We start from the raw sequence: 16,234 nt of genomic DNA, 5'->3' as shown, positions 1-16,234 counted from the left end.
TTTAAATGAGTCTCTCCTCTATTTTAAAAATGCATGAGGAAATCCTATAGTAATTCTAACCAGGAGAGCTTAGGAAGTCAGTTTCACCTAAGTCTATATTCCAGGACTTTCATTCTTGGTTTTATACCATAAATTCCAATTTCCTCACATTTTTAAAAATTATGTTACACCACTCACAGAGTTACAAGTGAAAATTAAAATCATAAAAGGCCCAAGGAAACTTAATCATCTACTGCCATATTAAAAGCCTGCAGAAACTTTAAAAAAAGTTTGTTTTTCCTCTTGTTACTTAATTTTCCTTTTATTACTGGGATCAAATTCACACTGTCCTTGGTTCCAAAGCTCTGAGGAGTATTTCCTTTTGTTAGCTATCATTTTTTCCAACTTTTCTATTTTATTCCATTTACTGACGAGAAAAGTATATTTTGTTTTCTTCATCTTACTTCCTTGTTTCTTCCCAACAGCCTTTCCTCTCCCTCTCCCCTTCCTCCACCTGTCATCTTCTCTATATCCTTTTTTTTGTTTTTTGTTTTGTTTTTTTAGTGAGGCAGTTGGGGTTAAGTGACTTGCCCAGGGTCACAGAGCTAGTAAGTGTTAAGTGTCTGAGGCCGGATTTGAACCCAGGTACTCCTGACTCCAGGGCCGGTGCTCTAACCACTGCGCCACCTAGCTGCCCCCTCTATATCCTTTTTAAATTTACAAATCTGATAAAGCATTCTGAGAATATTATTCCTATATATATCTATATGTATATGTATATAGGTATATAGATATAACCTCTATCAGATTACCTCCTGTCTAGGGGAGGTGGGAGGGAGGGAGAAAAATCTGAAATTGTAAAGCTTGTATAAACAAAAGTTGAAAGAATATTATTCCTAATTTTATTTATTTAATTATTCCTAAATTTTCAGATTAATTAAAGGCAAAAGAGGTTAGTCTCTTCTTCATATACAGAAAGCATAGTTTTTGGCCCACTACCAATACTAAAATGGTTTCTTAGTCAACAACTTCTATCCTTAGCAGAACACCGTCCTACAAATAAGAAATCAAAGTTGGAAGGGACTGTAGAGGCCATCTAACATGTCTAAAAATCAATTCAAAAGGTACCAGTTAGACAATTTAATTTAAAAAACATTTATTAGGCACTTAATGGTTGCAAGAATAACTTCATATTTAAAGAATATGGTCTACATGATGAGAATTGGGTAGTAATCTACTTTTGGGGGGGGGGGGGCAATGAGGGTTAAATGACTTGACCGAGTCACACAGCTAGTAAGTGTCAAGTTTCTGAGGCCAGGTTTGAACTCAGGTCGTCCTGAATCCAGGACCAATGCTTTATCTATTGCGCCACCTAGATGCCCCCTAGTAATCTACTTGTAAATCTATTCTAGGAGCAGCTAGGTGGTGAAGTGGATAAAGCACTGGCCTTGGATTCAGGAGGTTCTGAGTTCAAATCAGGCCTCAGACACTAAACACTTACTAGCTGTGTGACCCTGGGCTTAACCCTCATTGCCCTGCAAATAAATAAATAAATAAATTTTTAAAGAATTTATTCTACATATTTAACATGAAAATAGACCTTCTACTTGTCAGCAGATGTAACAAAAAAGATAACATTTGATAAACACTTATGTACAGAATTCTGTGCTAAGGGCTAAAATATAAAGTTTGATTACATATGGTCCCTGCTGACATGAAGCTTACAATCTAGTAGAGAAGACTAACATCCAATTATAATATGCAATTTTACCAAACAAACACATTACAGAATTACAAAACAAAATGCTATATGAGGTATGAGAGGAATGGAAGGTCATTATCAAGTGGGGAGAGGGTTCAGGGCAATGAAGATGTGGCATGGACTTTAAACAATGGATATAGGAATTCAAAAGTTGAAGGTAGGGGAATGGTGAACAAAGGCATGGAGGCAAGAGAGTTCAGTGAGGGAAAGACTTTGATAGAAAGGGAACAAGAAATACAAGAAGGGGAGTAATATGAGAAGGCCCTAAAATCATAGTGGTATCTGTTTAAGAAGGGTCTTGAATCCCAGGAAGAATGTGAACTTTAGCTACGGAACAACAGAAAACAGCTTAAGATTTATGAGCATGAGTGCTCTTCAGCTGAAGTTTATTTTCCCTCCTCAAATTTCCCTAGACCATTTTGATTTCTCTTTTGTCCTTATGACAATATACCATGTATTATACTTAAAAGTATATATATGTGTGTGTGTGCGTGCATGTGTAGAAAGATAGATTTAGATATATAGGCCCTGCCCCTACCCTTACCTATAGACTATGAGCTTCTAAGTATATAATTTTTTAACCCTGTATTACAAACAACTATTACAGTACTTTGCACATAGTGGACAATAAGTATTTGTTTCAAAGTAAATTGGGAAAATCTAGACTACCATTTAACAGTTGGTATTTATATAGTGATTTCAGGTTTATAAACCATTGTATATATGTTAATCTCGTTTGGTCCCCAGTATAACTGTGAAATAAGTGCTTTTATCATCTTCATTTTAAACTTAAGGAAACAGGCTGAGAGACTTCAAGTGACTTGCCCAGGGTCATACAACTAGTAAGTAAAGCAGGATTTGACCTCAGGTTTTCCCAGTTACAAGTATGGTCTTCTTGCTCACTGTTCTACCTTTTGCCTATTCATTCAGAAGACTTTTCATACGGTGATATAAAGGAGAGCTTGTAGGGAAAAGTAAAAATGATGATATCATTTATTATTTATTTATATAGTACTTTAAGTTATGCAAAAGCAGTGTGTGTGTGTGTGTGTGTGTGTGTGTGTGTGTGTATACACATCTAATTTGATTTTTCACAAGGCAGTTGTGCTATTAACCCCAATTTACAGTAGAATAAGCTGAAGCTGAGAGAGGTAAAGTGACTTGTCCAGGGTTAAAGACCTACTAAACAATTTTACATTAAGTTTATTATACATCATTTGCTTAAAGGGAAAAGAGTGTCTCAATAAAGGGTCTCCCCTTTATACCTCTATACTTTTCATTCAGATTTTTTTAAAATGACAAACACCTACGGGTGCATATAACCAATGGGTCTTCCTGTCTCCAAATTGAATACTTGATCCACTGTGTCACCTAACTGCCAAATGAAAGCAGGAAGGTCCTTGAGGAGGCCACTGCAGCAGCTGTTAAATGCTAGCACAGATCTGACCAATTCACTTTGAAACAAACATTTATTGTCAACTTTGTACAAAGTACTGTTCAGGAATTTCCTGTTAAGAAGATGGAGGTGGTGGAAATAGATGAAGAGGATGTGAGAAATGTTGTGAAGGTGGAATCTATAGCACTTAGTAACTAACAAAACGAGAGGTACAGGAGAAGAGAAGTATTGTAGATGCACTGTAGAATTCCTGGAAGAACTCAAAAATAATTTTAAAAATCAAAAAAGAGAGAGAAAAAATTGGGGAAAGAAATGAGAGTGATACAATAAAATCATTAAAGAAGAGTCAAAAACTTGATAAAGGAGGCATTAAAAAAAGGGAAGAAAATAACACCTTAAAAAAATGGTAAAAGAGGTACAAAAATTCAATGAAGAGAACTCTTTAAAAACCAGAAGTGAGGGTAGCTAGGTAGTGCAGTGGATTGGAGAACCGGCCCTAGATTCAGGAGCACCTGAGTTCAAAGCTGGCCTCAGACACTTAACACTTACTAGCTGTGTGACCCTGAGCAAGTCACTTAACCCCAACTGCTTCACCAAAAAAACCCAAACCCACCCCAGAAGTAGTCACATGGAAAAAGATATACAAAAAATCACTGAAGAAAAGAACTCTTTAAAGTAGAACTGACCAAATGGAAAAGGGGTTACAAAAGCTTACTGAAGAAAATAATCCCTTAAAAATTAGAATTGAGCAAGCAGAAGCTTAAGACATCAAGAAACAATAAAACAAAATCAAAAGAATGAAAAAAATAGAGTAAAATGTGAAATATCTCATTGGAAAAACAACTGACCTGGAAAATAGATCAAGAAGAACCAATATAACAATTTTTGGACAACCTAAAAGCCATGATCAAAAAAAGAGCCTAGACATCATCTTTTAAGAAATTATAGGGGGCAGCTGGGTGGTGTAGTGGATAAAGCACCAGCCCTGGATTCAGAAGGACCTCAGTTCAAATCCGGCCTCAGACACTTGACACTAGCTGTGTGACCCTGGGCAAGTTACTTAACCCTCATTGCCCTGCCAAAAAAAAGAAAAGGAGAACAAGAAATTATAGGGGGGCCAGCTAGGTGGCACAGTGGATAGAGCACTGGCCCTGGAGTCAGGAGTACCTAAGTTCAAATCCAGCCTCAGACATTTGACACTTACTACTGTGTGACCCTGGACCAGTCACTTAACCCCAATTGCCTCACCGAGAAAGAAATTATCAAAATCTGGCTTTCAAATACAAGACTCAAGAGAAGGATAAAAAAGGTAAACAGGAATGAGAAATCATAAGGGACTCAATAAGATTAAACTGTTTACATTCCTACATGGGAAGATACTTTTAACTCTTAAAAACTTTCTCATTATTAGGGCAATTAGAAAGAATACACATAGAGGACACTGGTGTGAGTTGAATATGATGGGATGATATTTTAAAAAATTAAATTAAGGGGTGAGAAAGAACAATGCACTGAGAAGAAAAAAGGGAGAGGCAGATTGCAGTAAATTATCTTGCACAAAGAGTTGTGAAAAAACGGGAGAGCATTTAAAACTTACTTTCATTAATATTGGCTCAAAGAAGGAATAACACACATAGAAAACTATCTTATTCTACAGGAAAGTAGGAGTGAAAGGGGATAAGTGAATGGGGGGAACTGTTAGAAGAGAGGGCAAATTGGGAGAGGAGGAGGTCAGAAGCAAAACACTTTTGAGGATGAACAGGATGAAAGGAGAGAGAAAGTAGGATAAACAGAGGGAAAAGGAGGATGAAGGGAAATAACAGTAATCATAACTGTGAAAAAAATTATAACAAATTTCTCTGTTAAAGGTCTCATTTCTCAAATATATGGAGAACTGAATCAAATTTATAAAAATAAGAGCCATTCCCCAACTTATAAATGGTCAAAGTATATGAACAGGAAGTTTTCATACAAAGTAATCAAAGCTCCACAGTCACATGAAAATATACTCTAAATCACTATTGATTAGAAAAATGCAAATTAAAACAACTCTGATATACCACTCCATATTTATTAGATCAGCTAATATGACAGAAAAGAAAAATGACAAATGTTGGAGGGGGGGTGGGAAAATTTAGACACTAATGCACTGTTGGTGGAGTTGTGAACTGATCCAGACATGCTGGAGAGTAATTTTGGAACCATGCCCAAAGTGCTATAAAATGATGCATACCCTTTGACTCAGCAATTACACTGCTGGGTCTATATCCCAAAGAGATAAACCCAATAAATAAAAAGACTTATATGTACAAAAATATTTATAGCAGCTCTTTCTATGGTGGCAAAGAATTGGAACTGAGGGGATGTCCATCAATCAAGAACTGGTGTAACAAGTTATGACATATGTTTGTGATGGAATACTTTTGTGATATAAGAAATGATGAGCAGGATGCTCTTGGAAAAACCTGGAAAGACTGATGCAAAATGAAATGAGCAGAACCAGGACAAGACTGTACAGTTACAGCAATATTGTACAATGATCAACTATGAATGACTTAGCTATTCTCAGCAATACAACGATCCAAGACAATTCTGAAGAACCTACGATGAAAAACGCTATATATCTCCAGAGAAAGGTCTGATGGGAGTTTGAATGTAGATCAAAGTATTTTTTTTAATTTCTTTATATTTCTTGGGGTTTTATTTTTTTGGTTTGTGTTTTCTTTCACAACATGACTATAATATGGAAATATATTTTCCAAGACCACATATGGACAACTTATATCAAATTGTTTGCTTCCCAATGAAAGGGGAGAGGAAAGAGAATTTGGAACTCATTATTTTAAAAAAATGTTAAAAATTGTTTTTACATGTTATTGGGGTAAAATGTTCAAGATATTGAAAAGAAAAAAAAAATGTTACTTATCACCAAAATGAAGATCAAAATTAAATTAACAAGGTTTTTAAAAAAATGTCTGTCAGTCTGGTTCACATAGAAGATCCATAGTAGAAAGTGAGTCACTAAAATAACTAGAAGATAGCAAATGCATTCCCATGGAAAAATAAAATTCCTCTATTTAAGAAGAAGAAAACATAAATTTACTAGCACCTATCCCCTTGGCAGCCTACCTAGACTGGCCATATACAGAAAAAACAATGCATTGACAAAGGCCAACTATCTGCATTGCAAGGGTCCCCATAAAATATTCACAAGTATACTCCAAAGACTAACATATCAAATATGAGAAAAGAATCACATTTATGATGAACATAGTAAAATAGAATAGGAAAGGGCACTAGTGAAGATCCTTACTTGTGCCCTCCTCTCTCCTGTAACCTCTTTTCCTAGCCTAAAAATCCATGTAGTTGCCTTTCCCTTGGCAGGTAGCCAGTTCTGAAGCAGTAGGCATGCTATTTATAGATTGGAAGGAGTCAGAGGCCTGGCAAAGGTGAATCCTACCCAAGGGGCCTGACTAACTCTGCTCCCATCCTTCAAGGATAAAAATAATCTGGACAGAAGTTCAGGAGCAGGCAGGTGGCCAGGATTTTTTGTTTGTTTTTTTAAATCCTAGGAGCCTTGGGATTAGGGAAAGACCAGAATGGCATGTAGTCCAAAGTTTACCCTCAGCTTTGGGATCCAAATTACTTCTTTTTTTTTTTTAAAAAAGGGATATGGCACAACTGAGAAAAGGGCAGGGTGAGATATTTCTCTATATATTTGCAAAAAGATACTTGCCTTAACCACAGGTGTAGCTTGACCTGACATTTATATAAGCACTTTGAAGCTTGCAAATTGCTTTATGTACAGAGGGTGTCTCAGAAGCCCTAGTGCAGTTTTTTGTTTTGTTTTTTGCAGGTCAATGAGGGTTAAGTGACCTGCCCAGGGTCACACAGCTAGTTAAGTGTCAAGTGTCTGAAGCCGGATCTGAACTCAGGTCCTCCCGAATCCAAGGCCAGTGCCTCATCCACTGCGCCACCTAGCTGCCCCCCCAGTGCAGTTTTAATAGCTTAAAGTTGCCCTAAGAATTTTTGTACAATCTGTATTAGCTCAAATGAGTCTCACAACAACTCTATGAGGAAAATATTACAGTTATTATCCTCATTTTACAGATGAGAAAACAGGCTTACAGAGGCAAAGTAACTTGCCCAGCCAGGGTCACAAAGCCAGCAAGAGTCAGGGGCAAGATTCACATTCAGGTCTTTCTAACTCCAAATTTAACACAGTAACAAGAACATGCTAACTCTTGATCAAACCATATAAGTTTGTACTTAAAAAGTTATCCTCTTTAAGACAGTTAAACAGGTTCGTGAGAAGAAAAGAAATCAGTGAGCTCTAGAGAGTCATTTCATACTATAATCTTAAATATACAGTAGCTGTTTTAATTACAGTTGATTATAGTTTAGGATAGCATGTGAGAAACGTGTTCCACACAAATCTTTGGGAAAAAATCTGAGATAGGCTGTTGCTGCCCCTGCTGCCTTGAGTCACTGTTTGCAAAACTCCTCCCCGCAGTGTCTGAAGTGAAATAGTATTTCAAGTTCATTCAGTATGGTAGGGCCTACAATAAAGAAACTTAACTTGAGAATTTATGAGACAAAATCCAATGAGTCAGTCTGACATTTTTAGTCATTTGATAAATTCAATGCAACAGACATTAAGAAAGTACCCATTATGTTCGAGTATATACCCCTGTTAGGGGATATGAAGATAAATAAGACAAGAGTTTTTATTCTTGGAGAATTTATAGTGTAGTAGGTAAGATAAACCATGTACACAAAGAGCTCTAGTACAAGGAAGAATATTATAAACACATAAGAGAGTTACAAATAAAAGTGTTGTGAGAGTTTTACCAAAAGATAATTCTGACTGGGGGAAGTATAAGGGGAAAATAAGGCAGAAAAAGACTGTATGAGCTAGAAAAACCCTGGTAGCTCCATTTGGCTACGGGATTGGAATAGGTGAAGGGAAACAAGGAAAGCTGGAAAGGTAAACCCAGGGGAAAAAAAAAATACCATTTATTGGGGCAGCTAGGTGGCACAGTGCATAAAGCACTGGTCCTGGATTCGGGAGGACCTGAGTTCAAATCCAGCCTCAGACACTTGACACACTTATTAGCTGTATGACCCTGGGCAAGTCACTTAACCCTCATTGACCTGTCCCCCCCCAAAAAAAATACCATTTATAAAGCACTTTCTTTACAGTAACTTTAAGAGGCTGGTTGGTATTCCACCCTTGTTTCCCCTATGTAAATGTGAGTTCCCTGAGGACAGGGGCTGTGTTTTTGTCTTTATGTCCCTAGTATTTAGCACAGTGCCTGACACATATTAAGTGCTGAAAAAACACTGACCGACTACTGTTGTATGATTTGCTCATGACCACGTAGCCATTAAGTACTGGATTTTGGATTCAAACTCAGATCTTTTATTACTCCACATCAAGCATTCTTTTCCTTCCACCATGGTTCTAAGTAATTGGATCTTTATTCACACAGCCAGGTGGTAGAATGCACAGAGTGCTGGACTTTGAGTTAGGAAGATCTATGTTCAAATTTTCCCTCAGATACTTGGTAGCTTTGTGAGACCCTGGGAAAGTCTCAGCCTCAATTTCATCATCTATATATAAAATGAGGATACTAATAATAGCACCTTCACAGGGTTATAATGAGGAACAACTGAGAAAACATGTAAAATGTTTTGCAAAGTGCTATAGATGCTATTATTATTATTGTGATAATGATGACGATGATGACGAAGATGATGTATGAACTTCTTCTCTGACATTTCTCCAAGAGATGGAGGTGATTCTTTTTTTTTTTTTAATTTTAAGTGAGGCAATTGGGGTTAAGTGACTTGCCCAGGGTCACACAGCTAGTGTTAAGTGTCTGAGGCCAGATTTGAACTCAGGTACTCCTGACTCCAGGGCCAGTGCTCTATCTACTGCGCCATCTAACTGTCCCCTATGGAGGTGATTCTAAGGCTTTGAAGACTCAGCAAAAGAACACAAATTCTTGCAAGTTCTACCAGGCCAGAAAGTACTTTGTAAAACTAAGTGGCATAAGAGCACACATCTCCCTAGTCCAAGACTGTGACTTTTTAGCGACCCAATGGAGAGTCAGGCAGCCGCTCCAGCCCCCCCGGACTCTGCTGCAGGGCTTCTACTTCCCAACGCCACCACCTCCTCTTGCTTTCCTTTACGGTCCCAGGCACATAGTATGATCATTAGGTGTTCAATTTCCCATGAAAATATGAAAATATTTTCTATGAAAATAAAGGGAAGTGGGCCATGGTTGCTGTGAGCAACTTTGAAGAGCAGACACCTTTAGAGAAGCTTGAGCAAGGTACCATCATCGTGAGACCTCCAAATCAGGACTCCAGCAGAGTTCCTCTATCTCGTCTTAATCACTGGAGGCCATCTTACCATTTCTCTGCCTCCTGGGAAGTAGCAGAAAACCAGCGTCGAATCATGGTTGGATTTAAGCCTACAGATGTGCCCCCAACAGCCACCATCAAGTTCCTTGGGGCTGGCACTGCTGCCTGCATCGCTGACCTCATCACCTTCCCCCTGGACACAGCCAAAGTCTGGCTGCAGATTCAAGGAGAGAGCCGGGGGGCCGTCCAAGCTTCCTCTACTACTGCCCAGTATTGGGGTACCTTGGGCACCATTCTGACCACTATGAAGACTGAGGGCCCTGGCAGCCTGTACAGTGAATGGGCTGGTGGCTGACTTGCAGCACCAGATGAGTTTTGCTTCTGCCCGCATTGGCCTCTATGACTCTGTCAAGCAGTTCTACACCAAGGGATCTGAGCATGCAGGCACTGGAAGCCGCCTCCTGGCAGGCTGTACCACAGGGGTACTTGGCAGTGGCTGTAGCCCAACCCACGGATGTGGTAAAGGTACGTTTACAGGTCCAGGCTCGTGCAGGGGCCAGCCAGAGATATCAGGGCATACTGGATGCCCATAAGACTATTGCTAGAGAGGAAGGGCTTCAGGGTCTATGGAAAAGAACTTCACCCAATGTTGCCTGCAATGCTATTGTCAACTGTGCTGAACTGGTGACATATGATCTCATCAAAGATGCCCTCCTGAAGGCCCACCTCATGACTGATGACCTTCCATGCCACTTCACATCAGCCTTTGGGGCTGGCTTCTGCACCACCATCATTGCCTCCCCTTTGGACGTGGTCAAGATGAGATACACAAACTCTGCCGCGGGCCAGTATGCCAGTGCTGGCCACTGCACCCTAACCATGCTCCGGAAGGAGGGACCCCAAGCCTTCTACAAAGGGTTCATGCCTTCCTTCCTTCGCTTGTGCTCCTGGAATGTAGTGATGTTTGTCACCTATGAGCAACTGAAATGGGCCCGGATGGCTGCTCACACTTCCCGGGAAGCTCCTTTCTGAGCCCTTTCCTGCTAGCTTTCTGCCGTACACGCCTCCCCTTGGAGTCCAGACCCCCAGCCTGCCTCCCATCCCATTTTTCTTCCCTCTTCCTCTCCTCCCCTAAAGAACGCCCATGCCCTAGAGTTAAGCCCCATTTTATCCTTTCCCATTGCAGCCTCACCCAGTTCTTAAGCTCCTTCTTTTTTTCTTTTTTTTTAGTGAGGCAATGAGGGTTGAGTGACTTGCCCAGGGTCACACAGCTAGTTAAGTGTCAAGTGTCTGAGGCCACATTTGAACTCAGGTACTCCTGAATCCAGGGCCAGGGCTCTATCCACTGAGCCACCTAGCTGCTCTCCTTACTTCTAATAAAGTCAGACCAGAACCCACTCCCCAAAAAACCAAAACAACTAAATGGCATAAAAACCTGCGGCTTCTCCCCTTTTCCAATCACCTTACACTTTACAACCCAATACATACTCTGCCATTCAGTGACACTGGCCTTTTTGATGTTTTTCATACAAGACATTCCAAGTCCTGAATCTGGGCATTTTCACTAGCGATCACCAATGCCTATAATGATCTCCTTCCTCATCTCTGTGCCATGGCTTCTGGCTTCTTTCAAGTCCTGGCTAAAATCTTCCCTTCTACAGGAAGCATTTCCGGATCCCTCTTTTTTTTTTTTTTGTCCAGAGCAAAGCGGGTTAAGAGACTTGCCCAGTGTCACACAGCTAGTAAGTGTCAAATGTCTGAGGCCGGATTTGAACCCAGGTCCTCCTGAATCCAGGGCCGGTGCTTTATACACTGTGCCACTCAGCTGTCCACTGATCCCTCTTAATTCTAATGCCTTCCTTCTGATTATTTCCAACTTATTCTGTATAGACCTTGCTTGTGCATAGTTGTTTGCATGTTTTCTCCCCCATCAGACTGAATTCTTTGAAAGCAGATTATTGTCTTTTGCCTTTCTTTGTATCTCTAATACTTAGCACAGTACCTAGCACACAGTAGGTGCTTAATAAATGTTTACTGACTGATAACATTCAAATCTTCATTGATGTATTTTTAAAAATCAATTTTTTTTAAAGGTTTTAAAAATCTGTACCTATACTTTCACATAAAAATTGTACATTCCTCTTCACTACATTTGGGGCAGGCAATGAGGGTTAAGTTACTTGCCCAGAGTCACATGGCTAGTAAGTGTCAAGTGTCTCAAGCTGGATTTGAACTCAGGTCCTCCTGAATCCAAGGCTGGTGCTTTATCCACTGTGCCACCTAGCTACCCCTTTCACTACATTTTTATATCCAATTGCATCTAAGAATAACAGCTCTGCACTTACTAGCTGTGTGAGTGCAAGTCACAACCCCAATTGCCTCACCAAAAAAAAAATGCTCAGTTCATTTAAGGATTATTCTAGCAATAGTTAAGGATCACTAATATTTCTAAAATTCAAGATTTTTATTAGAAAATGCAATGGTAGGGGCATCTAGGTGGCGCAGTGGATAGAGCACCGGCCCTGGAGTCAGGAGTACCTGAGTTCAAATCCGGCCTCAGACACTTAACACTTACTAGCTGTGTGACCCTGGGCAAGTCACTTAACCGCAATTGCCTCACTTAAAAAAAAAAAAAAAGAAGAAAATGCAATGGTAGTTTATATCAAAATATCTTCTTCCACCCACATAAAGTAAAAATCTATTATTTTATATTTGATTTTTATAGCTCCTCAAAAAATTAAAACATGATAAAATCTTGTGATTTTATTGACATGAGTACTCACTTTTGTTGTTGTTGTTCAGTCATTTTTCAGATGTGTCCAACTCTTAATGATCCCATTTGGGATTGCTGTGGCAAAGATACTATGGTGTTTTGCCATTTCCTTCTTCAGCTCATTTTATAGATGAGGAACTGAAGCAAAATAGGGTAACTTGCCCAGGAACACACAGCTAGTAAGTATATGAGGCCAGATTTGAACTCAGGAAGAGAAGTCTTCCTGACTCCAGGTCCAGCACTCTATCCACTGAGCCACCTAACTGTCCCACTACCTTTACTGACAGCTTTATAATTTCTACAATGCAGTTCCAGTGTCTTACCAAAAGTCTTTGTAAGTTTTTGATGATACCGATGATTTCATGAGTATGTGCAAGTCCCAGTGAGGAAAACTGTCTTTATCAGTGAAAATCAGCAACTGTTTTGCCATTTACAGACATAGAGAGTAGCCAAGAAATTTGAGGGGTTTAACAAATTTAATTTGCCCAAGGTCATGCAGCCAGGATGTGTGAATGGTGGCTCTTAAATCCATCCAGATCACCTGACTCTGATGGAAGCTGGTTAACCACTATACAGGTTACTTTACTGAATTGTTATGGCCCAAAACCAAAATACCTAGTAATCAACCTTCCAGTGATAAACCACTTAAAAGTTAGCTAGTCCTGAAATGTGGGTTACAGGTACAAAGCCCATCTTGGACCCCTCTACTTAAAACCTGTTCAGCCCTCAAGCAAAATATCAAATGGTGGAAGGATCTGTGCTTGCCTCTGGGCAAGTAACTCCAGGTATAGGAAATCCCTCCACCAATAGTGTATAAGCTGTAGATTTTTTTTCCCATGACCCTCCTGCATAACTCTCATTTCTCTTTCCATTTTTTCCTCTACCTCTCTTACTTTATCTTCAAAGTCCTTTTTGAGTACTTCCATGGCCTGAGACCAATTCATATTTTTTTCTTGGAAACTTTGGATGTAGGAGCTTTGACTTTGTTATCTTTCTTCCAAAGGTTTTTTGATCTACCTTGTCACCAAAGAAACTTTCAATGGTCCGCTGCCTTTTCTGCCTGCTCATCTTGCTCACCTATTTCTTGGCTTTTAACTCCTTAAAGTGGAGCACTGATTCCAGGATGCACTGTCCCAAGCTTCAGAGGGTCCCAGGTGGTATAATGTAAGGAGAGGCTCGTTCTCAGTTTGCCTGGCCTGTCTCCACCAATAGTTTATAAGCCCTAAGAGTTGCTTGAGGAAGAAGAAGGTTGTTACTTGTCTATGGTAACAGAGTTATTAAGTGTCAGAGGCCATAGGCCTTCCTAATTTCAAAGCCCAGACCTTTATCCATTTCTCTATGCTGCCTGTATTCATGAAAGCTATCAAGTTAAGAAGGCACCTTCCTTGGACATGGAAACCCAGAGAGGCAAGCTCAGCTGTGTCCAGGATTCAGGTGCTTCCTACTAGACAAACTCTGGTCTTTTAGTTCTCATCATTTCTCATACCATACTGATATATGCTGTTGGGGAAGCTGGGGGCCTAACCTGACGAGCTCTACCCCTGAGAATACACCACACATGCCACAGTGACCAGAGTGGGAAGGAGCAAGCCATGTAAGCTCCTCCTTGCTGTGGCTCAAGCTCTCAGCCTCCCATTAACTCTCGGCTATTCCCAGACTTCCTTACTCTTACTCTCACTCTTCATGTACACACCACAACTGCATTTGCTTTGACATTCCTGCACTCATAACACCCAGGATGGTTTCCAACTACCTTCAGGCCACACATACTTGTGTTCTGTCTACTTCCTAACCCCCTCACCATTCCCCATGGAATTGCAATCACCCTCTTCCATCTACTTCTGGGATGGGGAGGACTGGAGGAGAAACCATCCCAAACAAAGGACAACTGTCTCTGTCATCCCCCTCTTAGCTCCATAGCAGATGAAGCTGACACTTCCTGGATAGACCCTGTTTTGTTTTGCTGAGATTCCCATCATAATGTTGACCATTTAGTGAGTATAAAGGGTTGATTGCTGGTCTTAAAAAAAAAGAATTACTCAGGTAACTGATGTGTTTTATCTTCATTCTTTGGGATTCATGGTTTATCACTGATTTGATCAGAGTTCTAAAGTCTTTCAAAGTTACTTTTCTCTATAATGTTACTATATAAAATGTTCCCCTAGTTCTGCTTAGTTTGCTCTGTATCAGTTCATAAAGATCTTCCTAGTTTTCTCTGAAATTACCAATTTCATCATTTCTTATGGCATAATGTTCCATTATATAATATTCACATACTGAAATTTGTTCAGGCATTCCCTAATAAGATACCTCTCCTAATTTCCAATTTTTGACAACTATCGAAAGAGCTGCTATAAATATTTTTGTACATATAGATGTCTTCTTTCTTTAATTTCTTTGGAATTATAAGCCTAGTAGTGGTATAACTGGGTGAAAGAGTAGACACACTTTGGTAACTTTCTGCAGTTTCAAACTGCTTTTCAGAATGGCTAGATTATTTTATAACTCTACCAACAATGAACTAGTGTGTGTTTTTCTATAGCTCCTCCAACATTGGTCATTTTTCTCTTTTGTCATCTTTGTCAATCTAATAGAAATGAGATGGAATTTCAAAATTGCTTTAATTTGCATTTCTCTAATTATTAGTGGTTTATGGCTTTTTCTATGATTGAGTATAGCTTGCAATTCTTCCTTCTGAAAACTGCCTGTCAGTTTTCAGATAAAAAAATGAAAGCTATCTATTGCCATATGAAAAAAAGCTCTAAATCACTATTAATTAGAGAAATTCAAATTAAAATAACTCTGAGGTACCGCCTGACACCTATCAGATTGGCTAGTATGACAAAAAAGGAAAATAATAAATGTTGGAGAAGCTATGGAAAAATTGAAACACTGATGCATTGTTGGTGGAGCTGTAAACTGACCCAACCATTCTGGAGAACAACTTGGAACTATGCCCAAAGGGTTATAAAACTGTGCATACCCTTTGACCCAGCAATACCACTATTGGGTCTTTATCCCAAAGAGATCATAAAAAAGGGAAAAGGACCCACATGTACAAAAATATTTATAGCTGCTCTTTTTGTAGTGGCAAGGAATTGGAAATTGAGGGGTTGCCCATCAAATGGGGAATGGCTGAACAAATTGTGGTATATGAATGTAATGGAATACTACTGTGCTGTAAGAAACAATGAGCAGGCGAAGGACTTACATGAACTGATGCTGAGTGAGATGAGCAGAACCAGGAGAACATTGTAAATAGTATCAACAACACTGTGTGTTAATCAACTGTAATAGACTTAACTCTCTCAGCAAGGTAATTCCAAAGGACTCATGATAGAAAATGCTCTCCAAATCCAGAAAAAAAACCTGTGGAATCTAGATGCAGATTGAACCATACATACTGTTTCTATTTTTTTTGTTTTTCTTTTTTGAGGTTTTTCCTTTTTGTTCTGATTCTTCTTTCACAGCTTGATTAATGCAGAAATATATTTAATGTGATTGTCCATATATAACCTATATCAGATTGCTTGTGTCTCAGGGAGGGAGAAAAATTTGGAACTAGAAATCTTATAAAAACAAATGCTGAAAACTAAAAAACAAAAAGAAAAGAAAACCGCTTGTTCATATCCTTTGACCATTTATCTCTTAGTCAACGGTTCTTAGTCTTACAAATTTAAATCATTTCTTGATATAGTTTAGAAATGAGGCCTTTATCACAGAAATTTGTTGTAACCCTTTTTTCCCAGTTACCTGTTTCTCTTCTAGTTTTCCATTAGAACTGTTTGTGCAAAAACTTAAATTTTATACAATGAAAATTTTCCTTTTTGTATTTTGTGATCCTAACACTTTTTTAGTCATGAAGTCTTTATCCATAGATCCAAAAGGTAATTTCTTCCTCACTCATAGAATTTGTTTATGGTACGCTGTTTTATATTTGTCATGTATTCTTCTG

General features: G+C 39.1%; 2 protein-coding genes across 4 annotated transcripts in view; one reads left to right on the top strand and one right to left on the bottom strand.

Moving 5' to 3' along the window:
• The window catches only part of GARRE1 (granule associated Rac and RHOG effector 1), a 138,691-nt gene that overhangs the window by 72,342 nt on the left and 50,115 nt on the right, over positions 1-16,234 (bottom strand). The gene's annotated exons all lie outside the window — the stretch shown is intronic.
• LOC122741791 (mitochondrial uncoupling protein 2-like) lies at positions 9,601-10,538 on the top strand. The gene is given in 3 exon segments (XM_043985563.1): positions 9,601-9,843; positions 9,845-9,991; positions 9,993-10,538. Coding segments are annotated over 3 exon segments (936 nt in total).

This window comes from Dromiciops gliroides, chromosome 2 (assembly GCF_019393635.1).
Source record: "Dromiciops gliroides isolate mDroGli1 chromosome 2, mDroGli1.pri, whole genome shotgun sequence".
NCBI lineage: Eukaryota > Metazoa > Chordata > Mammalia > Microbiotheria > Microbiotheriidae > Dromiciops > Dromiciops gliroides.
The sequence above is the reverse complement of the archived record's forward strand: the minus strand, read 5'-3'. Positions and strand labels throughout refer to the sequence as shown.